This window comes from Henckelia pumila, chromosome 1, assembly GCF_033568475.1.
Source record: "Henckelia pumila isolate YLH828 chromosome 1, ASM3356847v2, whole genome shotgun sequence".
Taxonomy (NCBI): Eukaryota; Viridiplantae; Streptophyta; class Magnoliopsida; order Lamiales; family Gesneriaceae; genus Henckelia; species Henckelia pumila.
Genome location: NC_133120.1, coordinates 103,167,374 through 103,191,049, shown reverse-complemented (window position 1 = coordinate 103,191,049; position 23,676 = coordinate 103,167,374). Strand labels below are relative to the sequence as shown.

The following is a 23,676-nucleotide window of genomic DNA, read 5'->3' as shown; positions in this document are numbered from 1 at the left end:
TTATAATTTCAAGTATAACGTGTAACCCAGCGTGTAAACATCTGTGTACATGTAGCGTCACCAAAAAAATTTAGGCTTGAGATTCATATTCAACTTATTCTTTGCTTCGACTAGAAAAACTATCGAAATACTTGATTTTATGTTCGAAAAACTCAAAAATATTTGTAGATACAACAGTGCTTCAGCTTACAAATATTTTTTATATATACTATATCCTTTAAAAAAATAGTAACTCGAGTCAACACTCAAATTGGAGGGAATAATGAGTTGAGCTACCCGAGTTCTAATCCAATTTTGTCCAAACCGTTTAACAGCTACGCAACACAATATCATATTCATCGATTAAATCGCCGTTTGGCCCAATCCACGTGATCTGCTATTTTTGGGCTCGATTGGTGAATGCTCAGTCCAAATGATTCTGCATTTTGTAGCCCAGTCCACATAAAAAATAAGAAGTTTATACATTATGATTAATATATTATTATATACTCCATCATTTATACCTACCCTTTGCATATATTAACGTTTGAGAATGAATCTGGGAGTCCACTTCAACTTCAATTTCAATTATTGATTAGTATCATCCCATATACAGATGTTACTCAATCTCCAGCCGCGGGCCCACCTCCCATTCTTCCCTCCCAGGTGTCACTCTTCAGCTTTGCATGCCTGCACACACCTTTCCCTACCTACAAAAGGCACGCACTTTGAACGCCGGGAACATGCGTGCTGCATTTCGAAATGGCCTTTTCTCGTTTTTCTTCGATTCTGGTGTTGATGATTCTGGTCGTGGCGCTGCCTTTCCAAGTGAGAGGAAGAAGTCGTCAAGACCCATATTGGGACCCAATCATTCGTTCGCCGGTGGAGGGAGGCGCCACGCTGGAGGAAGTTACGAGATGGGCGGTGCTGGTGGCGGGTTCCAATGGGTATGGGAATTATCGGCATCAGGTGACGTTTTGATTCTAAGGTTTATCAATTTCGTGATCGTAATTACATGCCAGGTGGTGTTAGATTAAACAGGTCGTCTGAATTTCCCTCTCTTGTGTTTTGGTCAGAGTAGTCAAAATTGGGTATAAAATCGTCAGGATTTATTTTTTGCTGAAAATGTGTTTGTGTTGAAATCACTTTTTCCACAGGCTTGATGAGATTGGGAGAGAGTGTCACAATTGAAGTTCTATTTCATCGTATATAAACTAGAAAGTAGAAGAAGGAGAATTATATCTGGATCTAAGATCCAAGACATGAGCTAGTACGATGGATGTGTATTTAGTGGCCACCCATGACGTATTAAGTAGAAACGGCTGGATTTGGAAATTGATTCTAAACCTTTTGGCACTTGGCTACGTTGTTTAGCTGATATTCATAGATATAATCGTACCACAGAGAGAGTGGTTAGTCCAACTGCGCAACGACTCGTCCTCGGTGGGGGTAATTATTGCTTGCAAAGTTCCCTATCGCAGTAATTTACAGCTTATGGAGTCGGAACACTTGATCTTGGAACCTAATATTTGTTGGACCAAGTTCTGTTTTATAAAGAAATTACACTCTGATTTGTAACTTCATGTTTTGGATGATGCAGGCTGATATTTGTCATGCGTACCAGATACTGAAAAGAGGTGGTCTAAAAGATGAGAACATCATAGTTTTCATGTATGACGACATAGCAAACAATGATTTAAATCCTAGGAGAGGAGTTATAATTAACCATCCGACAGGTGGGGATGTCTACGAAGGCGTTCCGAAGGTATTCCCAATATTCATGGAAGGATGTTTGATCTTGCTTTTTTGCTTAACTTTGTATATGTTGATGAGTGATCTTACTACTGCAGCTAAGAAATCGTGCAATGTGTATAAGCTGTTGTTTTGTCTGGAACCGATAGTGGTCTAATTGATCAGTTTTGGCAAATGGTTTTGGCAATAATAAGCATATCACTCTTGCATTATATTTCAAGCTCCTGGTTGGTTCTCAATGTACTCCTTTGTTTCTGTGTTAGGCCAAAGTTATTGAAAGGTCTGTTTTTGCTTTATAATATGCAGGAATCGATAAAATAATTAGTTACAGGTGAAATAATGTAGTTCTAGAAAAAATTGAAACCATCTTGTGAAGTTTGGAAAATGATCTTTCAGATTTTTCTGACATGGTGGAGCTGAAATTAAAAATTAACAAGTTGACCTCTTAATTTATGCTAAATATACTTCTTGACTGCCGCTTGTTCTAGGATTACACTGGTGACCAAGTTACTGCCGAGAACTTGTATGCTGTAATACTTGGAGACAAAAGAGCCGTAAAAGGTGGAAGCGGGAAAGTCGTTGATAGTAAACCTAATGATAGAATATTTATATACTATTCTGATCATGGTGGCCCTGGAGTCCTAGGTAAATAATTTGGATACTTGATCAGTAAAAAATCAATTGGACACTAATATTGTGTTTATTTGTTGGTTGTAAAATTGTGGTTTGTTTTGTTTTGTGATTTCAGGAATGCCGAACATGCCATACCTTTATGCAAAGGATTTTATTGAAGTTTTGAAAAAGAAGCATGCATCTGGAACCTACAAAGAAATGGCAAGTGGTTTCTCAATTCTGGGCTTATTTTCGAGCATTGCTTTTTTAGAAATGAATTGTTTAATTACTGAAACCTTAAGAGGTTAACCAACACGAATGCTCCCCTACTGAAAACAGGAACAATGACACTCGTGTTTATTTTTTCTGAAATTTGACTTTTCCAACTATCATACTAATGATGAAAGCTCCTCTTTTGTTTTCACTCAATGGCATGTCATGATATTTAGGTATAGGCCTAATTTTCTACCCGGCAATTTCTTCTCATAAACTGGCCTGTGAACTCAAAATTAATGAATTTGTAGGTTCTATATGTGGAAGCTTGCGAGAGTGGAAGCTTATTTGAAGGGATGATGCCAGATAACCTGAACATCTATGTGACAACTGCATCAAATGCAGACGAGAATAGTTGGGGAACTTATTGTCCAGGGATGGATCCTTCTCCGCCTCCAGAGTATATCACATGTTTGGGAGATTTGTATAGTGTTGCTTGGATGGAAGACAGGTATTCAGCATTCTTGTCCTAATGAAATTCGTTTAATGTTGTCCTTGTATATTTGCTTTCCGAATTAATGGTGGAGCTACACAGCCAATTCTCTAATTGTATTGAACCTTCCTTTACACCGGTGATTTATGAACATCGATCTTCAAAGACTTTCTGGTGCCATGCATGTCGAAAGTGCATCCTCTACAGGGGGAATTAAGAATACCTTGATCTTGCAATTTGCAATATTTCTGTGCATCAGTATAGGTGGAATAGTTTTTAAAGCTGAGATTTCCTATTAGCATTACTATAGGAAAGAGACTTTTACTCATTCTAAATCATTTTTTTCCATAGTGAAACTCACAACCTCAAAAGGGAGACAATAGAGCAACAATACCAACAGGTGATGTTCAAATCAAACGCTTGCTAACTACCTAATTCCACGCGTGCAAGGAGGAAAACATGTGAAAATTTTTGGAATCATATTTTATGCAGGTGAAGGACAGAACATCTAACCATAATACGTACAATGCTGGATCTCACGTCATGGAATACGGAAACAAGAACTTCAAACCCGAGAAGCTGTCTCTGTTTCAAGGTTTTGATCCTGCAACCATGGGCCTTCCCCCAAATAGGGTACCCCACAACAAATATCACATGGACGTGGTCAACCAGAGGGACGCAGATCTTCTATTTCTATGGGAAAGGGTGAGCCATTTTTTAAGGCCTCGAGCATAATCATTTCCTGGTTCAAGCACTCCATTTTTCCCGCCCCGCCCTCTGTAAAGTGTTTGGCATAGGTCATAAAGACTAGCTTAGCTTATATCCTGAACGTGAGTCTGTTATGTTCACAGTACAAAATCGTAAAAGACCCTACGGACAAGGCGGAACTTCTGAAGCAGATAACCGACACAATACGGCACAGAAAACGGTTGGATGGCAGCATAGATATCATTGGCCTGGTTTTATTTGGTCCAGAAAATGGCCCATCGCGTCTGAATTCCCTGAGAGGTCCTGGTTTGCCGCTAGTGGATGACTGGGAGTGTTTGAAATCAATGGTAAGCTAATTTTTCATCAATTTTTCATCGTATCGTGTGTGTAGATGTTTATTGAATTCTTTCCCCAAGTCAGTTGAAATCATGAGTCCCATCTCAGGTTCGGTTGTTTGAGGCGCATTGTGGTTCATTAACTCAGTATGGCATGAAACACATGCGAGCGTTTGCAAACGTGTGCAATAACGGGGTTTCGGGTGAAAAAATGGAGGAAGCTTGTATGGCTGCCTGTGGCGGACACAATTCCACGATATGGAGTCCTATAACCTCTGGTTATAGCGCCTAGTGATTGCCACGGTTTGTACTTGTTAATACTGGATGGTTTCTCCTGTATTATAATAAAACTTTGGAGTTGTTTGAATCTCCTTGCACAAATTTCAGCTAATTTGGACTCATTAGAAGAGAATCTTGATGATAAAGAGTTGAAAAGACATGCTAACTTTTAATACCTATAAAAATCTATATGTATTACAGTACTGAAGTGATGAAGCCCGCAAACTCCTCGTTAAAAAGTAAAAACAATTTGTTTAAGGTTACAATACGGAATTTGTAGAATATACCCATTTTCGTAATACGAACTAAATGAGAAGAAATAAATAAATAGAAAAGCTTTTTACTTATCTGATTGATTAAACTTGAGGTCCCAAGATATAAGATGTTATTAGGGATGTTAGTTATTTTTTTAAAAAAAAAGTGATCTAACTATTTCATTTGTTGTGCCTCAAAAGTAATTTTGTTAGTTTATTATATCTAAACTAGGGTTTTGTCTATCCTATCTCATTGCCCGGTAATGGGGCAATGTCCGAATGAAATGCAAAAAAAATGGACATTGACATTGTCTATGTGTTAGCACTTAGCATAGAAAAGACCCTATGAAAAAAAAAACGTACATTGACATTGTCTATGTGATAGCACTTAGCATGGAAAAGACCCTAAACTACACATACAATGGTGAAGAGTAGGGGTGGAATCGGATCGAGACCCGTCCCGTAACCCTCTTATCCGATTTTCGTCTCGATAGAAATTGGGATTTTTTTTTTTTCGATCCCGCACCCAGAAGTGTCGGGACCCAAATGTTCGGGATCCCGAATATTTGGGATCCCGTCGGGTCGGGAGAGGGTAATCTCGAATAATATTTTTTAAAAAAAAAAAATTCTATGTAAATATTTTTTTTAAAAGAAATTATGAAAAAAATCAAACAATTTTTTAATACATTACAAATAAATTAAAATTTCTTTATATATAACCATTAAAAAACTAAAACATTTTTTTAGTACATTACAAATAAACTAAAACAACTACTTGATTAATAAAAAAAACATATAATTATTCATAATAATAAAAAAAACAAAATAAAAATTTATAACTCAATGTTAATATTAAAAAAGATAAATATAAAAAAATTATATGGTGTATAATTATAAAACATTAATATTAAAACATAAAATTAAAAAAAATTATTTTTTTAATTAAAAAATATTATTTAAAAAAATATTATTTTTATAGTCGGGTCGGGTCGGGAATCCCGTCGGGAAGAGTTGCCTATCCCGATCCCGATCCCGATCCCAAAATTGATCGAGTCGGGAAAAATTCCGACCACTCGGGTAGGAAAAAGTTCGGGACGGAAAAAATTCGGGACGAGAACGGGTCGGGAATCGGGACGGGTCGAGATTTATGTAAAATTTGTCAGCCCTAATGAAGAGTCTAATAAAATTATAAAGCTGTAATTTATTGAAATATTTTTTCTAATCCCAAAAATGTCATTCACCCTCCAAGTTCCAATTTCCATGCTTTTGCTAATTATGGTTTCTAGCATCTCCTAGACACCTTTAATTTTGAAGACAAAACTTAATGTTTTTCATTAAATAAAATTTCTCACGTTTGTGCATAATTTTGCACTCAATAATTTTCAATTTTAAAAATTATCTTTAAACTTTCATCTACTCGGACATATTAATTTCATTTCCGACTTCGTCTTTTCTTGTTAGTTTTTATTTTATATCAATATAATTTTTTAAAAAGTATCTTATTTAGGTAAAAACATATTATACATAAGAATCGCTAATATGAATTATATCACATATATATTATAATTTTCGATATTTATACGATGTGATCGCTGTTATAATTTAGTATTTCATAACAGGATCTTTAACATTCATATCAAATTATCAGTACTGCTGTAAAACATACCCGAATCCATATTGACGAATTCGTTTGGATGAAGCCTTCCACAACCAAATCTTCTTTTAATTCTTTACTAATCAATCTCACGTTAATCTAGTATAGAATATCCCGAACTCTCTCTTGAATGGGGAGAAAGAATAACGATCAAAACGTATTTATAGATTTGGTTTGGGGATTACAATCTTTCAATGTGTCCGTTCAATGTACTCTTTCAAAAGAGTCCATTGGTGACACCCTTTCATTAGAATCCCATCAATCCTAATATATGGTTTCTACACATTAAACTCCATACATATAAAATAAATATTGGGTCAACATTATAAATCACTTATTGATCAATTAAATCAGATAGTATATAATATAATTGATATCTAAATATGCAAGCCCAACATAATGTAGAATAAAAATTCTAACAGTCTCTCCCTCCCTCTATCTAACTTTTTTTTTTCTTTATTGGACATCCAAATCACTTGCTCATATATAATCAATGTCATATTCTATGCAAATGTCATGGTCTGTATATATCGAATGAATATGTGAAATTGTCGATAAAATGCCAAAGACAATGAAATCGACACTCCCGAGGGAAAAAAAAAAAAATCTGCAATGTGAAAGAGTACGACAAAATGAAGAGTCGCGAGAAATGTCAAATGGACAATTAAAGGCCTAGTGAGAAGGTAGCTAGTTGTTCAAACGCTATTGAACAACAAAAATCATAGATGTCGTCTTTGAAAATTTGATGTTAATTTTTAAATTTTGTAGCCTCATAAAATATGGCTATGGTATTTATTTTTAAATAGTTTCTGTGGACTAGGGAAATATATATCTCTAGTACAATATGGACGATCGATGATTTGAAAGAAACAAAGCCCCCGTCTTCTCGAGTGATGTGGTCGAATAGCCAACAAGGGATGGGATGCATTCATGGGGAATCCCTTAAATGGAATTTTAATTTTAGCATATATTTTTTAATTAAAATTTTAAAATCAATTTATCAAATATCTTATGGCCATTGGCTGTAAACATTGGATTGAAACATTGAACTCAACGTTTCATGGTTTTGTTTTTGTTTTTGTTTTTGCATTCGAGACTTTTACAAGTAATTGATTCTTGAACCAATTTCATTTTAGAGATTGAAACCAAATTCATTTCACCTTGATCTAGTTTAAGAACTGAACTAATAAAGTTTAAATGGGACATGCAATGAAATCCAGGCTTAACGCCAACAAATTTGTACATGTAAATTTTCTAAAATCTAAGCAAAACCAACCTCCACAGGGCCAGCTAGCATAAATCAGAAAAGTTGAACGGGGAAAGAACTTAACTGCCACGAAGTAGATTATTATAGAAAAGAGTCCGATTACTAGATGCGCCTCCTCCGCCAGGTTCCACCGCCTCTTGCGGCGGCGATCTTCATCTGAATATTCTCCAACTGGGATTTCGGGCAAGGAATCTGAATCCCACCAGGGTGATTGAACCCGTAAAGGTTTTCAGCCTCCTTCAACAGCTCACCAAACAACGGGTGATTGAAGTAGATTACAGGAACCAGAACTCGAGACGCGTCGTCCTCTTTATCACCCACATACACCGCAAGGTGCCCTTTCGGTACACTCGCCGCCGGTAGATTTGGTCGCTCAATTGACCGATGCCCGACCCGAATATAACCCGAATTTCTTTTGCCTGAGCAGAGGCCCATTTTCAAGAAGTTGACCCACTTGCTGCAGAGCTTGGAAACGGGTCCCCTCGGCGGTTCCAGGCGCTCGTACGCGGTTGGTCTCCGCCGCGTTCGACGGTGGATGAACCAGTTGAAGACCTTGACCAGTTTGCGTCCGAGCCTGAATCCCCTGGTTTTTCCCATGTCTGAAAATTCAAAGTATGCTGTCTGTATTTGGATGAGCTTCTTCAAAATCCACGAAAGCTGATAAGAATAGGCCTGCTTTTGCACATTTGTAGATTTCAGCTGTTGTGCTTTGTTTTCAGTGCCACTATTAATGTGGTATGCTGAGTTGTGTATTCAAGGATGCTTATGAGTGGAGGTGGATCTCTCACCACCCAAACCAAAAATAAAATAAAATCATGCACTGTTTCACTGAAATCGTTAAAAAAAAATTTATGTAAAAAAATGACGTGTTTTTGAATCTCGTTCACATAAATCTCTATGTTTTTAAATTTTAAACACTCATTCTTTTATCCGTACTTGTTTTTCAAAAATATATGTGTTGAAAACATAAAACACAGGAAGTTATTAGTGGACTCATACATAAGCTTTTCAGTAATGTTGTGATTTAACAAATATGCTTTTGGAGTGGAAGAAGTGAAAATAAATATGAGAGTGATAGAATATTTTTTTTGGGGAAAAAAAAAAAAGAAAACTATAAAAAATAATCGGATCTAATATAATTAATTCTTTTATTAAAAAAGATACACAATCAGCCCAATAGTGTATTAATTAACAAAATACTATATTTAAAGTTGATGTTTAATCTAATGATATCGTCTTTTATAATTAATCTTCGGTAATCTCAAACATTTAAATAAGAAATCCGAAGTTTGAACACAGGCTGTTCAAACTTAAATTCGAAGATTGGAAGACCAATAAATCTGAATCGAATCGAATGCAAAAACCTTAAAGGTATTGCTTATATTCTGAAATTCTTGGCTATGAACTGTTTTTATAATTCGTCTTTAATTATATTCCCTTAATTTAAACTATTTTGTTATAATTTTACGTTTTTATCGTATGTTATTATAAACATAAGTGCACAATATTTTTGCGGCGAATCCATTTCCAATAGTTTAATAAACTCTACTGTTTAGTGTATACATTTTTTTTTTCCCGCGACTTGAGATAAATATTGATCGATAGTCAAACTAATTGGTAATGTTTTATAAATAACTCCTATGCAATTTATTGGATATATTTATATATATATCAGGATTATAATATAAAAATTTACTGAAATTTTAAAAATAAATAATTTTTAAAAATATTGTTTTATTGTATTAATTTTCTGATTAGTCAACCGAAAGATATTTGATTAATAGCTCACCTAATTTTTAATAAATCCAGTGCCGCAATTTTTAAAACCCTAGCAAGAAGCTCTTTAATTATCATAATCTCATGTAATTAATATCGTGTTGTTATCGTTATTAATTTCTATAATAACACATTTAATTCATGCTGCTTAAATAACTATTGGGAAAAACAATATTTTTTGTCATCTAACTAGAAAATTTTATTTTTTGTCTTGTTACGGGTCATGTAACTAGACTTACATATTTTTATTTTCAACTAAATAAATATCGGAGTTCTCTAAATGAAAGGAGCCAAGCCACCCCGTATGATTTTTCGATGTAAAATAAATATTTTTATCAAAAAAGACCAAATTTAAATAAATAAATAAGTAAATAAATAGATAAATAGTAGACTATAAAACCATGAAATGATAAATAAAAGACAAAAATCTACACTTATGAACAATTTTCGTTTTTCAAAGAATATAAATTATTTTAAAACCTAAAAACGCCCCGTTGACATTTCTCGTAACAAAAAATATATATATAAAATCCGGGGTGGCAAAATTGTTATTTCGTCTTAATATATTTATATAATTGTGCAGATCTCCTTGAAAGATGCAAAAGTCGCACTATTTGACTATTCCCGTGCAGTACCAGTACAATATTCGTACGTTTGTGTTTGATCTTTAAGAAAAATAAAAATAAAAAAAACAAAAGAAAAAAGAAAAAAGAAGAAGCTTTCGATCAAATAAAAAATTAAGTTATGAACATTTGCCAACTAGCTAGTTATCGCGAACATAAGCCATATGAAGCGGGTGTACACTAACTTTTTATATATTAGTATATATTTGTAGTATTATAAAACAATATATTATATTTCGTTAGTTTTAAAATAATAATGTAATATACTAAAAAGTTCAAATGATTCCATATCAGTTTGAGATGATATATTTGTTGAGTAATACTCCTGTAAGACGGTCTCATTGGTGATATGGGTCAATCCTATCCATATTTATAATAATAAGTAATATTTTTGGCATAAAATGTAATACTTTTTAATAAATAACTCATATAAGAGACCCGTTTAAAAAAAAATGATCCTTAAGATCGTCTCATAGGAGTTTTTGCCATATTTGTTATTGAGGGTGAGTTTGGATAAGAAGTTAAATTTACTTAATAAGTATGACTTTTTTATAAAATAAAAAAACAGAATTGTTAAATGATTTTCAAAATAAATATTTTAACCAAACACAAGATTTTTTTTAAGAAAAACACTTTATTCCTTTTTTAAAAAAATAAATGTTTGAGCATGTTGAATTCTCCAACCAAAAAATCGAAAAATTTCATGCTGCTAGCTATTATAAGCACTATCTCAATGATGTATATCTTTTTTTTTTGTTGGGGAGGAAATTGTTACAATTGGAACTTGAATCTCGTCTAAAAATTTGAATCTTGATGTCAGATGAGCTACAAGTTATCGGTCCAATTAGAGATGACAATTTTCTCCGAATCCGATGGAGAACCTGATATTCGACCCAAATGGAGGAAGATATGGAGGGATTTTTCGGACTTGATTAAATAAATTGGAAATGAAGATTTTCGGGTTTCTGGATGGAGACGGATGTAGTAACATCCTACACATATCCAAACCAAGTACCTCGATTATATATATATATATATAAATATATATATATATATATATGCATATACATTTTTATGTATTTATTTATGTTGAAGAAATGTGCTAATTTACTTTTGTTGAATGATAGTAGTTGGATGGAATGAAGAAAATTATTAATATAAAGTCAATATTATTTTTGTAATATAATAGTATTGGAATAAATTATTTATAATATTTTATTACTTCTTATATGATGTTTATTTTATATTTTTTAATTTTTAATTGTTTCTTATTGTTTCTTCAGAGTTTGGTAAATAAACATAATTTTATCGAAATATCTCAAATTTGAAAAAAAAAAATACAATTGTAAGTGGTAAATGGTGATAGGATATTTTGGTAAGATATGCATATCCGATCATCCGATGGGTATGAAGATGTGGATGAAAATTGAATATCCAGCTGGGATAGGATTGGTATGGGGTGGATACAATAAATGGAGATGGAGACGGAGACATAGAATCATACCAAACCAGACCTATTTTCATAACTAGGCCCAATGATTTAAATTTGAGAGTGCAAATTATCAATACTTTAGAACTCATCTATATTAATAAATATCTACCTTTAAATGTACTTTGAGATAATATCCATATAGATAGCATTTCACTTACCAAAATACACTATTAGAAAAAGATCATGTTACTCTCACAAAAGAAAAAGAAAAATATCATGTTACCTTTGAGGGTAGAATTGTATGTATTTATTATATCTTGTCCAAAAACTTGTGGATATAAATGGTAAATGGAATTCCATAACTATCATAATTCCCATCGGTCTTTCCATGGATTATTCTATGCTACAACTGAAGTACTTTTTCTCCTATGATGTGGTCAAATGTCAACCATTGTATCATCAACACACATGTCAATTTCCATAAAACTATAAGGGTCTCGGTGTAGCATAGACTAACCTACTCCATATGAGTCATCAATCTCATAATTTTTTAGTCAAAAATGTTTATTTATTGAATGAAATTTTAAATTCATCGAAGCATGGTAATGAAATTTATTTTCAGTATGATTAGCAAATATATCAATTTGATCGTTTATTCACATTTTTCTTATTCTTCGTCAGCATCTATTCTCTTTATTTTAAATTTTTTTCTTAAAATGATTGACCCCGAATGAGATCCATTTTTCACATGAGTCAGGGGCTCATTGACTCATGCGGTAATTAAATCGAGGGATGTGCACGAACGACAAGGACCTGAAGATGGGAGCAAGACCGTCTCCATAAAATTGAAGGCTCTAGGCTAAGTTAAAGTCAATATAAATTATTTTTTTTGTAAAATATAAAAATATTACGTACGTTTATAATTGAAATTTCTACCTTGGTCATTAACCGGATACACGATATTCATAACTCATTTTGAGCATTTCTCTATTAACAAATCTATTTTTCTTTGAAGCATATTATTCTCCGAATTTTCCAATCGAACAAATCATATAATCCTTCACCACTCATATCTATATTTTCATTCAAATTTCTAGTATCATCTACATCTCTCATTCCATTATTATTATTTTCTTTAATTTCAGTCCTTTCACGACTATTATTTACTTGAATATCATTATTCATAACTATATTCTCAATTAAAATTTGATCTGCAACTATATTCTCAGGATTCAAATGTTGATAATTGACACTCTCAATAAAGATTGGATCAGTATCCACTACAACATCATCCAAATCCGAATTTTTTTCTTTTGTACGCAAAGAAAGAGGAGGAGCAACAACACAAAAAATTGACAATGTTTAATATTTTTAAACAAATAATTAGAAGCACGTGATCTATCTAGGGTTTAATAGAAGATTAAATATATATATATATATATATAATATAATATATTTTTAAAAAAAATTGAGGCCCCACCAAAGGGAGGCCCTAGGCAGCCGCCTAAGTAACCTCTCCCTAGCTAGATCCGGCTTTGGGAGAGAGCAACATGACTAACTCTCAGAATATTTATATATCCCATAATATTTCAATGAGGAATAAATACTATTTTAAATTCTTTTTTCTGCAGAGTGCACGAACATTTTTAAAAAAGGAAGAATTTTTCTTTCTGGTCTGGGTTTAGGCATTGGGCTAGGATATGTTGAATTAGGTCCAAACTAGATTTTAGATTATGGGCTTAAAGTATAAATGAGTTGAGCCTGCCTGATATATATAAATGTGATTCAGGTATTATTTTATTTTATGCTAACCCTAAAAAATTTTCGCTATTCAGTTCCAACCAGTTATATTATAATTTATATATTATACTAACACGCGTTGCGTATTTATATTATCGTGATTTTGTTTAAATTTGTTTTCTTCAATCAATTTTTGTAATTATTTTGTATAAGGAAGATAAATTCATAATTTATTAAATTAAAATAGAGGTGATATGATAATCATAAAAACTGACATGTACATATAATAGATTAGTATAATAAAACATTTAAAAAAAAACAGTGAGAGGAGAAGTTGAAGAGTCGCCTAATCTCTATATACGTAAGTTACAATGTTTGATGAACATATACGATCCAAAATTAATATTTCGAAAAATATTTATTATATAGTTTCGATTTACGTATGGCCTACTATTATTCGAGTTTGCCTCAACTTTACTCCATACCACTTGCAGGTACAGCAAACAAACCCATTAAAATAATAATATAAATGACAAAAATTGTTTTTTTTTTTCTTAATTTAAAAAGTTAGCAGGTAATCAGATAATTACTATTTGAGTACAAAATTATTTCATTCTGGCATGGTACCGATCACTATGAATATTCATTATATATATAATAACCAAAAAAATGCATAAAAGAATAGCCTTATGCTAATATATCTATATAAATATATATATATATATATATATATATATTTATATATCATTTAAGTGTAAGCATCCAAATCCAAATTTAATTAAAAGGAGTGATTTGGGTATAATAATAAGTTAAAAAGAATAAGAATATTTGTGTTCAAGTAAAGTGGTAGGTAAAGAATTCAATAGGACCCATTGATTTATTTCATGTAATTTTCACCCCCTTGAATACGTTTTGTAAATGCCAATGCGGGTAAACTTCAAGCACCAAGACTAAATAAAGCGACACGAGATTTATGAGATTGATTTTGTATTACATACTATTTGTTATCCCACAAAATAATTGATATGATGATCCTCCACTAAAACATGCTAATCATTCCCCTACAAATTACAATCTCGAAGTTATAATTAGTTTAGACACAATACATTTGGTGCCAAAACTAACAGTATGACATCAAAGCTTAACAAAATTCATATATATATGGTTTATAACATTTTCAATTTTAAACGAAAAGTAATTATTATCGGAACTCAATAAGAGAGTATTTGTAATCTTTAAAATATATATATAATTAAGTGAATGTGGATTTTTTTTTCACAATTTTTTTTTTTTTTTTACAAATTTGTTAAGAAAAAAATTCATAAAAATAGTGGGTGCAAACATTAATAAAATAAACATAAATTTAAAACTCAATATTAAAATGCCAAAATGAGTCTACAAATTAACAAATAAACACACGAGAAGTGATGCCACGTTTTAGACTTTTGCTTTACTTTTATACTAACGCACGATACACATTGTATATTCTTGTGTGTACAAAATAAATAAACAAATAATATAGTAGTCTTGTTTGCTAAGTTATATTTCGCTCAATTTCATTTTTGAAATGTTTTTAGTTATTAATATTGTTGCTTGTTTTTTCATTATTTTGCATACTCTGCTTATTTCACATCCTTCGTCTACTTCTACTGTTTGCATGCATAATAAATCCACATTGTCAAAAACTATTTATTTCCATGTTAATATATATCTATATTACCCTTTGTAACAAACGTTATTTGGTTTTCGCTTGTAAACTTCATCTCCTGATTATAAAGGTTCTAGAACAATGTTTAAATCAGGATATATATTGCATGCAATTAATTAATAAATAACAAATGAATAATTCTTTGCCGGGGGTTTTGCCCCCTAAATTGTCGGGGAAGAAGCAAGGTCAAGTGAAGCGAGAGATTAACATATCGGCACGCCCAAGACACCAAAAAGTTCATATAGCTTTTGAGTAATCAAATAACATAGTATATTTATTGGTTCCAAAAAAAAATATTTATAAATATATATACATGTATTATAATTTATATGACAATGAAATCCCTAACTATCATTCGATATACACGATATACATTGGATAATTTGAGCTATTACAAACCACATTACCCTATAAGCCCATTTTTGTTTACATATTAAACACACATGTATCTATCTACACACGCATGATGTGTATAAAATAGAGCTGTCAGACGGGCCAACCCATGGCGGGCCGGATCAACCACCAAAAACCCACCTTTTGGCGGGTCGACCCACCATCTCGGCGGGCTAAAAATTCTCAATCCAACCCAATTCAAGGTGAGTTGCGCGATAGGCGGGTCGGCCCGCGGTTTGGTTCACTACAAATAAAAATAAATAAAAATTATTATAATTAATTATAAATTTTATTTCATAAATAAATATTAATAAAAACATATTAATAAAAAAATTAATTATTGATTTCATACGTGTAAATTTTATATAAAGTAAACAATACAAAAAAAAATCACAAATTTCATTAAAAAAATACATATATCACAATAAAAATAAAAATTCTTCAGGCTCGCGGGCCAACCCAGACCCACGATGGGCCAACCCGCACGGGTCGCGGGCCTCGGTGGGTTATCTTTATTTGGGTTGAAAAAATTCCAACCCAACCCATTGTGTGGCGGGACGGGCCGATCCGACGGACCTAATCCAATTTGATGGCTCTAATACAAAGTACTTTTCATTTAATTCGACAAGAAAAATCATAAGCCTAAATATAAAGCACTTTTCATTTAATCCATAAGCAAATAAAGTGTGCAGTATGTAGTAGCTAGTACTATATATATATTACTAGTGTATATCAATTGCTGGTGTAGTATATATGTCAGCTTCACCGGCCACGCCTCCCGTCGTCCCCCGGAGCTAGCTTTCCCCTCACTCAAAACCATTTTAAGGGGAAATAACATTATAAGGTAATCATCATTCATCATAACTAAGTATTTTTCACACGTTAATTAAATAGTGGACACGATATAAATATATATTTTAATTTTTATAATCTAGACTAAATTTAAAATACTATTACTAAAAAAAAACATATATATTAGAAATAAACTATAAATAACTATTAATATTTTATTATTTTAAATTAGGAAATGTACTTAAAAAATGATCATGAAGTATTTTAGGTAAAGTAAAAAATGGTTTCAGCATTTAGGAAACAATTTATTTCAAGAGTAATAAATTTACAAGTTTTACCCGTAAAAAAAAATGGTTTCAGCATTCCTACCAAAATTAATTACCCTCTCTTTTGATTAATAGTAATAGAACAAAGGTCATATATTTTGTTTGGATCATGCTACATGTACAAATAAAATTACACGTTGGGTTACAAAGTAAATTTGAAATTATAAAATTATCCTAAATATAATTTTGAAAGATTTTTCCAAATAAAATGTAGAGATAATTTTGTAATTTTAATTATATTTTGTAACTCTAATTGTACATATAGCATTTTTTTATTTTGTTTATAAAATTAAATCATCTTAATATTTACTGTTTATTTATGGGTTAAAACGGACCTTTATCGCTCGGGCTCTCTACCTAGAGATCCCAGCGCATCAAAAAAACTAGGGAGGGATCTTCTTTACGAATGAGCTCACGGAGAGTTCGAACTGTCAAACTTATGGTTGACGCCGTAGAGAATATAAAGCCCATATGCAAAGTGGAAAAAGTAGGAGTCTCGGGACATAATATAGGTCGCTTGCTTGCGACTCGGGAGCTCATATGATAAGAAGGTCGAGCCATACTCCATTCCTTCCGGTTATCTACTTATCTTATGTTCCCTCTTTGTTTTTTTAAATAGCTTCACATCCCATGAAACTATTTAATCAGTCATGACTACCTAAGTTAATTTATTTATTATTTCACGATTTATAATTAAATTCAAACTAAAACACAAGATATGGTTTTATAAATAAATTAATAAAATAAATCAACTCAATCATAAATTAACAGCGTAACCTTTTTTATATATAGCCACATGTATCTAATTTATTTCCTTCATTTGATCAAAAAAGGGAAAGGAAAATCCTTTCCTTTTTCCTCTAACTTCCTCGGGATCTGTTCATTCTTTGAAAAAAATCACACAAGGGTCAGTTCAATTCCAGAGGAAATTTAAAGAAGGGTTTGATTTTTCTTGCAGATCACCATTTTTGTCTGTTTGCTTAAATCCATTCCAAAATGTCGTTACATCAATAAATCCAGCTACACCTTCGAGACAGTACGTACGTATTTTCCAATTCTTAATTTAGGCCTGATTTACTTCAAAACGAGGTGGAAATATTCAACCGGATCTGCAAGGTATTTTCAGTTCCAAAGATTTTCTTCATCTTATTCTCCATATAAATAATTTTTTTAAATATTATTTTGATATAATATAGTTTTCAATCACTTCAACTGATCAAAATTAATCTTGAGCTTATGATCTTCAAGGTTTCGTTATTCGAGCCGAGTTTTCTTTAATTATAACTGCTATGTATATTCATTTGAGTTCTTGCTCAACATTTCTTTAACTTTAATGTTGTATTTCAGGTCCCTCGTGCCATTTCTCTGTTGTTTTGACCTAATTATTCACGAATAATTCTACTTATAAAGCATTTATTATATCACATGTAATTTAGATTTTTTCTTCATGCGACATGCATATAAGACTCTTACATAATCCTTATAAATATTTTTTTACTGATCCCAAAATTTCTATCTAATGGATTATCTTCTTTCAAAATTATTGAGACTGATAATGCTCATTTCCACCAAATTATGCGTACTTCTTTGGTGCAGCACCTGTATTAATTGTCTAAAGGAAGCAAACCAAAATATATCTTTATATTTTATGTAAGATTTTAATTTATTTTGTTTCTCGGGAATTCATGACTTTATTTATTTATATATATCAGTGGAGCGAATAATAATGTCTTTACTAATTTTTCATGCCTCAAGCAAAAGCAAACTCGAGTTGTTTTTACCTAGCTACACCTATAATATGATCATCAACTTATTAAAGGCTGCATGTTTTTCCCCATAAGGATACGTGGCAAATTTAACTTAGTGGATTAATACAAACCCTCTTCATTTTTTTTTTATCATTCATTAAATAAAAAAAAAAAGCAATTACTAGTTACTATAGTTATATATATTATTTTGTTTTTATTTAATTACTGAAAACGTTAAATTATTAAAGTATCCATTCATGCATAGCATATTATGAATCCAGACCTCTATTAAATAATAAATGAGCACCACATTTGTTCTATTTTGTTTATTTTTTTAATAATTCTTCTAAAACACCAATATCTAGTTTTTTGATTCGTCCAATTTTAGATTTCTTCGATTTGCTCGTGTTTTTGTTCCAAAATAATGATATGAAATTACTCTAACGGATGACGTGCCTTCTTAGAAGCTTGATCAATTCGAGGTCAAATAAAACAATGTTTACTAACAAATAATGATTTGAGCATATATATGGTGTGTTGTGTGCACGTAATTAATAATTATATGCATAATGGTTTGATAATATTATTTGAATAATTAAAAATGAGGAATATTATAACAGTACTTAAAAATATAATTTTCTAAAAAAAAAAATTAAAAGTATCATGATCATTATTTACGTATGACGTAAGCTTTGTCATTGGACTAATAATGGTTCATTATTATGACGGCACATGAAGAAAATGTATATGTAAATGAGATAAAAATAAATTAATTTTCTTGCTAGCAATTTTGATTATCTTCATTAGTATCACAATGTCCGTACATGTTGCAGGCGTGGAACCTGAGATCACAACATCGAAAGAAATGAATTCTACATTTTCAAATGTTCCTCCTGGATTTAGATTTCACCCCACGGATGAAGAATTAGTCGACTACTATCTCAGAAAAAAGATTGCTTCCATAAAATTTGATTTAGATGTCATAAAAGATGTCGATTTATACAAAATAGAGCCGTGGGATCTTCAAGGTACGTGCGTACTTACACTTCAGGCTCTCCTCGATTTTGATTGTAGAATGTAAAGAAATTTTATGGTGTTCGATCGAAAAAGGTCGCGAACCAACTTCGATTTCATTTTAATCCTTGAATGAAAACCAGAACTGTGCAAGATTGGAACTGAAGAACAGGATGATTACTACTTCTTCAGCCACAAGGATAAGAAGTATCCGACGGGGACTCGAACGAATCGAGCCACTAAAGCTGGATTCTGGAAAGCTACGGGAAGAGACAAGGCTATTTATTCTAAGCATAATTTGATTGGCATGAGAAAAACTTTAGTATTTTACAAAGGTCGAGCCCCCAACGGCCTGAAATCCGACTGGATCATGCATGAGTATCGACTCGAAACCAATGAAAATGGAACAACTCAGGCAAGTGCGTGTCTTTATCACATGCTTTTGTTGGTTCTCTTGCATGCACCGAAATATTGCTTTAATGATCCCCGTTAATACATCTTACCAGGAAGAAGGATGGGCAGTATGCAGGGTATTCAAGAAAAGAATAGCTGCTACTATACGGTACGAGGACGAACACGACTCGGCACGTTGGTACAACTGCGACGATCAAGTTTCCTTCATGCCATATTTTGATTCACCTAAGCTGATATCTCATCCTCACTACACCTGCAAACAAGAACTCGAATCGCAATACAACATTCCTGAACATGATGCAGCATTTCTCAAGCTTCCCTATCTAGAGTCACAACAATCAGCCACACTGAATATTAATGCTCACTGTAGCAGCTCGATAGATGTCCCATATGGCTTCCAAGAAGAACGACTTCTGGGAAGCAATAATATTCGAGTGGATGTTAACACACTTTACCACGATCAGGACGTACTCGAGCAAGTGACCGACTGGCGACTGCTCGACAAGTTTGTCGCGTCTCAGCTGAGCCAAGATGGGGTTAACAACTCCAATGAGGCTTCTGATCAGGTCTCTGAATCAGCGAGCTTCCCAAATTGATCAAGAAATAGTAAAGAAACTGGTATCTAAACATATATAATATATATGCTACAGGATAATATATATTACTGGAGCTTTCTAATAAGAATGTATGGGTACTGCACAGAACTGACGTTGTCAAGTGCTCTTTAATTTAATGCAAATATATATTTGATTTGAGTTGCTTCAGATTTGAATTACTTTCAAGCCTCAACTTAGAGAAGAAATATCAGATGACACGTGCATATGTCCGAGGGGTGTAAAGATATAATTTTAAAAATTACAATGGATTCTTATAACAACAATTCGAATTGATCGTGTTTCCATGAAGTAATGGATACAAGATAGTTATAATCAGACGTGAAATAGCTTGTTTACCGATAGAAAAAGAGCACATATAACTCTTGAAAAAATCTACATGCATTCTACCCATTTACTCGTATACCGACTGTTTTTGAGGGCCAAAAAAACATGCTAACTCATATTTTCTTCTACCTCATGTACATATGCATAAATCGATATGATTCAGCTAGCATCACATAGTCCAGTTTCTGAATCGCAAAAACCGTCACGATCAAGGAGTTTGGGTGGAGGAGCACTGAGAAGAGGAGAAGATGGAGAACCATATGCATTTCGTCGGGTATTCCCACAGCCAAGACTTTTTCTGGTGCTTATTCCTGTTACAGGATTGGTGCCACTCGCATACTTGCAAAGTGCCTGCATAAAAAACATTAAAGGTATGTAAGCATTGTCTTTCTAACCTTGTGATATAAAACAATTCAGGTCCTATATATAAACTATATAAACCGCGCTAATTTATGTTATATGAAACTTCAGGATTTTTTCTGTGACAAAAGAAAAAGGAAACGAAATGAATAGTAAATAACTTTTAATTGAAGTATATACCTGTTTCTGGAGAAGGTCTATAACTGCATCACTGAAATCAGCACCGTCAATTATGGCACCCCCAAGATCACTCCGTGTGAGGACAGATCTAACTAGCACAGCGTTTGTTAGATTAGCTTCATTTAATACCTGCACATATGTTGTCAAATACATTTTTAGAATTCATTTTAAACAACATTCTCAATACTTTCGATTTAAAAGTCCCAAAAAACCCAACTAAACATCACCGAAGAAGTTCACCGTTTGTGCACGGGCCAACTGACTTGTCATGAATAATAAATACCAACAAAATCTAACAAATTTATTTTAAGTGTCACACTTGCACTCAAGGATTGCGAGTGTCAATATAAGAAATTTTAACGTGGCCGCAGTTCTGGTACCAATGATAACAAGGAAAAGTACCAAGGAACCAATGAGTGTAATAGACATAAATAAAGAGTCACAAAGTATCCTTAATCGCATGACCTTTCAATAAAATTCTCAGAGATTACTGTAGATGCTATATTTCATCCATATTAATAGAAAAACAAAACAGAACACAAGATTTCTTGGCTTACCATTCGATCCATTAGGGTGTCACTCAAATCAGCACCTGCAGAAAACAAGCACAATTTTTAAGACGGTTTCAGGTTGGTTAAAGTATAGTTATTGTATTCAACTCTCTGAAATATGAATCACGCAATCTCTAGGAAACTGACCAAGCTCTAAATGCAAGCATCTATCTCGCCCAAATATGATTGACTCAAGTTATCGATAAGCAATCTTTTCAAGCTTGTATGATCTAATTATATTCAAACAGAATCTAAAGTTGATGCAAACGATTCTGTCAGGAAAGGGACGTTGCCTCTTTCGCAACGCCCCCATTGTGCTAGTTCCATAAGTAAAGATCGATTATATAGTCAAAGTTCGCAAGATGGCCCGATGACAAAATCAAATACCAGATATTAAACAACAGTAGCAAGATTCAACAGCTCATTGTGCCTAGTCCAGTGTCCAGAGGCTGAAAAAATTCCAAACTTTCTTTATCACCACAGGATCATTAGGCGGTCATTTTTATAGCAAACCGTGTATAATTTGGTTCTTGTTGGAGACAAAATAAGTAAGTCATTGGTTATTTCCGTAAGACATCCACATTCAGAAAGCATATGAATGTTTCATACCAAGACGTCCTTCAGTGCTGCACACACTATGGCATAAAATTTATAAACTAATGGAATCGGGAATCAACTTTTTTCACGTTGTTTTGAGAAGAAAGTAAAAGTACCCGTGAAATTAGCTTTATATGCAACTGCTTTCTCAAGATATGCACCATTGAAAGTTGAACCACTGAAGTCCGATTCCCTCATATCAGCAGAAGTGAAATTGGCTCTTCTGTATCAACCATATCCACTTATGTGAATACAAGGCAACTATGAATCAAATGTGTAAAGGGCATATTGAACAAAAGCAATCTTGGACCAAGAAACTCATCGTTTCCATTGAATACTGAACTGTGCATAAAACATTTGAATTCCGGAAAGCATTCAATAGTTTTCAAACTCAATTTTGATTCTCTAATATACATGTTCACCTCGTGTGAAGAAAACTACCTGAAATTCTCATTCACATGAACTGCTTTCCTACACAACGACAAAAGAACAAGGAACATGACTGTTAATTCTCTTGAACACGAGCAAATTGTTAAAATACAGTACAAGAATCTCGACGGGAACAAACTTGAGGTCTGCGGAACCATATTGAGCAGCTGATCCAATCCCGAATTCACCCCGAGTTTCGGCTTCGAATTTATTAAGATCAGCAATAGCTGGTATGTTAAAGCTAAATGCTACCACGGCCGCCGCCGCCAAAGCTGTTGAAACAAGATTTCTCCACTTCTTAGGCTCTGCAACGTCCGTGTATTAATATCAAAAAATATTCCATCATCTATCCATTAAACTGCAATAAAACTACCTTAAAGAGAGGTCTTAAAACATGCCCAGATAAAAATAAATAAATAATTAATAGAAAGGCAAGAAGGTCACCTGTGCCAGGTTTGCCCTTTTCAGTTTCGTATTGGCAAGAAACAGACGAGGGCTTCGAAGAGACGTGAAAAGAAGTGAGATTTTTATCAGAAAATTTTGAGGAAGAAATTTTATTCATGGATCTTAATGGCAGCAATGAAATCGAACTGAGAGCCATTTTCCAGAAAGAGTTTATTTTGCTCTACGATTTTGATCAGCCAAGAAAAAGACGTTACAATTGGATAACGGGAGGGACTCAGAAATTGTGGATATGTTTCGCTTTGCTTTACTTCGAGCCACATTTTTCCCTTCTTTCTTTTTCGTCTTTTTTTTCTTCTTGGCTTATGAAGTGCCACTGCTTGTTACGGCTTTCAAAGTTTTTATTTTTATTTTAAAAAAGGGACGATTCAGAAGGACTCTTTTCACATGGGTCAGACGCCCGTTGTCTGGCTCATGCGGAGGTTAAATCGAGAGAAGTGCACGATCGAACCCGCAATGCTAGCAAATTTCTTCCACGTTACTACATGCCTTACCAACTCGCCTATGTCCCTGTGAACTTTTATTTTTATTTTGTCAGCTGAGTTGTTAGATTGAAGAACTTGAAGTCATAGAATTGTTATGATTAATCGATTTTCATTTTTTTTTCCATAGAATTGTTATGATTAGAGTTGCAAAAGAATCGA

The 23,676-nt window shown here is 32.9% G+C and overlaps 4 protein-coding genes across 4 annotated transcripts; 2 read left to right on the top strand and 2 right to left on the bottom strand.

Moving 5' to 3' along the window:
* The first annotated feature begins 550 nt into the window (after window positions 1–550).
* Window positions 551–4,424, top strand: LOC140892366 (legumain). Its single transcript, XM_073301226.1, has 9 exons — window positions 551–948; window positions 1,580–1,744; window positions 2,220–2,376; window positions 2,480–2,565; window positions 2,868–3,067; window positions 3,401–3,449; window positions 3,542–3,754; window positions 3,901–4,104; window positions 4,202–4,424. Exons 1-9 carry the CDS (start codon window positions 742–744, stop codon window positions 4,382–4,384), a joined length of 1,464 nt encoding a protein of 487 aa, XP_073157327.1. The 5' UTR covers window positions 551–741; the 3' UTR covers window positions 4,385–4,424.
* A 3,059-nt stretch (window positions 4,425–7,483) lies between these two features.
* On the bottom strand, window positions 7,484–8,444 carry LOC140876186 (auxin-responsive protein SAUR36). Its single transcript, XM_073280074.1, has one exon. It carries the CDS (start codon window positions 8,141–8,143, stop codon window positions 7,649–7,651), a length of 495 nt encoding a protein of 164 aa, XP_073136175.1. The 5' UTR covers window positions 8,144–8,444; the 3' UTR covers window positions 7,484–7,648.
* An 8,739-nt stretch (window positions 8,445–17,183) lies between these two features.
* Window positions 17,184–20,300, top strand: LOC140875961 (NAC domain-containing protein 7-like). The gene is made up of 4 exons (XM_073279795.1): window positions 17,184–17,452; window positions 18,918–19,112; window positions 19,242–19,513; window positions 19,605–20,300. Exons 2-4 carry the CDS (start codon window positions 18,950–18,952, stop codon window positions 20,106–20,108), a joined length of 939 nt encoding a protein of 312 aa, XP_073135896.1. The 5' UTR covers window positions 17,184–17,452; window positions 18,918–18,949; the 3' UTR covers window positions 20,109–20,300.
* A 77-nt stretch (window positions 20,301–20,377) lies between these two features.
* LOC140875938 (thylakoid lumenal protein TL20.3, chloroplastic) lies at window positions 20,378–23,277 on the bottom strand. The gene is made up of 7 exons (XM_073279777.1): window positions 23,015–23,277; window positions 22,710–22,875; window positions 22,583–22,612; window positions 22,258–22,364; window positions 21,551–21,585; window positions 20,994–21,122; window positions 20,378–20,804 (listed from the first exon to the last, which is right to left on the bottom strand). The coding sequence occupies exons 1-7, from the start codon at window positions 23,169–23,171 to the stop codon at window positions 20,613–20,615; spliced, it is 816 nt and encodes a 271-aa protein (XP_073135878.1). The 5' UTR covers window positions 23,172–23,277; the 3' UTR covers window positions 20,378–20,612.
* Between the last annotated feature and the right edge of the window lie 399 nt (window positions 23,278–23,676).

Bases quoted from the DNA above. Each gene is read 5' to 3' on its own strand.
- LOC140892366 (XM_073301226.1), top strand. From the start codon at position 742: ATGGCCTTTTCTCGTTTTTCTTCGATTCTGGTGTTGATGATTCTGGTC. The intron at 949-1,579 runs GTGACGTTTTGA...TGGATGATGCAG, and splicing joins ATGGGAATTATCGGCATCAG to GCTGATATTTGTCATGCGTA. The intron at 2,377-2,479 runs GTAAATAATTTG...TTGTGATTTCAG, and splicing joins TGGTGGCCCTGGAGTCCTAG to GAATGCCGAACATGCCATAC.
- LOC140876186 (XM_073280074.1), bottom strand. From the start codon at position 8,143: ATGGGAAAAACCAGGGGATTCAGGCTCGGACGCAAACTGGTCAAGGTC.
- LOC140875961 (XM_073279795.1), top strand. From the start codon at position 18,950: ATGAATTCTACATTTTCAAATGTTCCTCCTGGATTTAGATTTCACCCC. The intron at 19,113-19,241 runs GTACGTGCGTAC...AATGAAAACCAG, and splicing joins AGAGCCGTGGGATCTTCAAG to AACTGTGCAAGATTGGAACT. The intron at 19,514-19,604 runs GCAAGTGCGTGT...ACATCTTACCAG, and splicing joins ATGAAAATGGAACAACTCAG to GAAGAAGGATGGGCAGTATG.
- LOC140875938 (XM_073279777.1), bottom strand. From the start codon at position 23,171: ATGGCTCTCAGTTCGATTTCATTGCTGCCATTAAGATCCATGAATAAA. The intron at 22,876-23,014 runs GTGACCTTCTTG...CGGACGTTGCAG, and splicing joins AAAGGGCAAACCTGGCACAG to AGCCTAAGAAGTGGAGAAAT. The intron at 21,123-21,550 runs GTAAGCCAAGAA...ACATATGTGCAG, and splicing joins ACACCCTAATGGATCGAATG to GTATTAAATGAAGCTAATCT.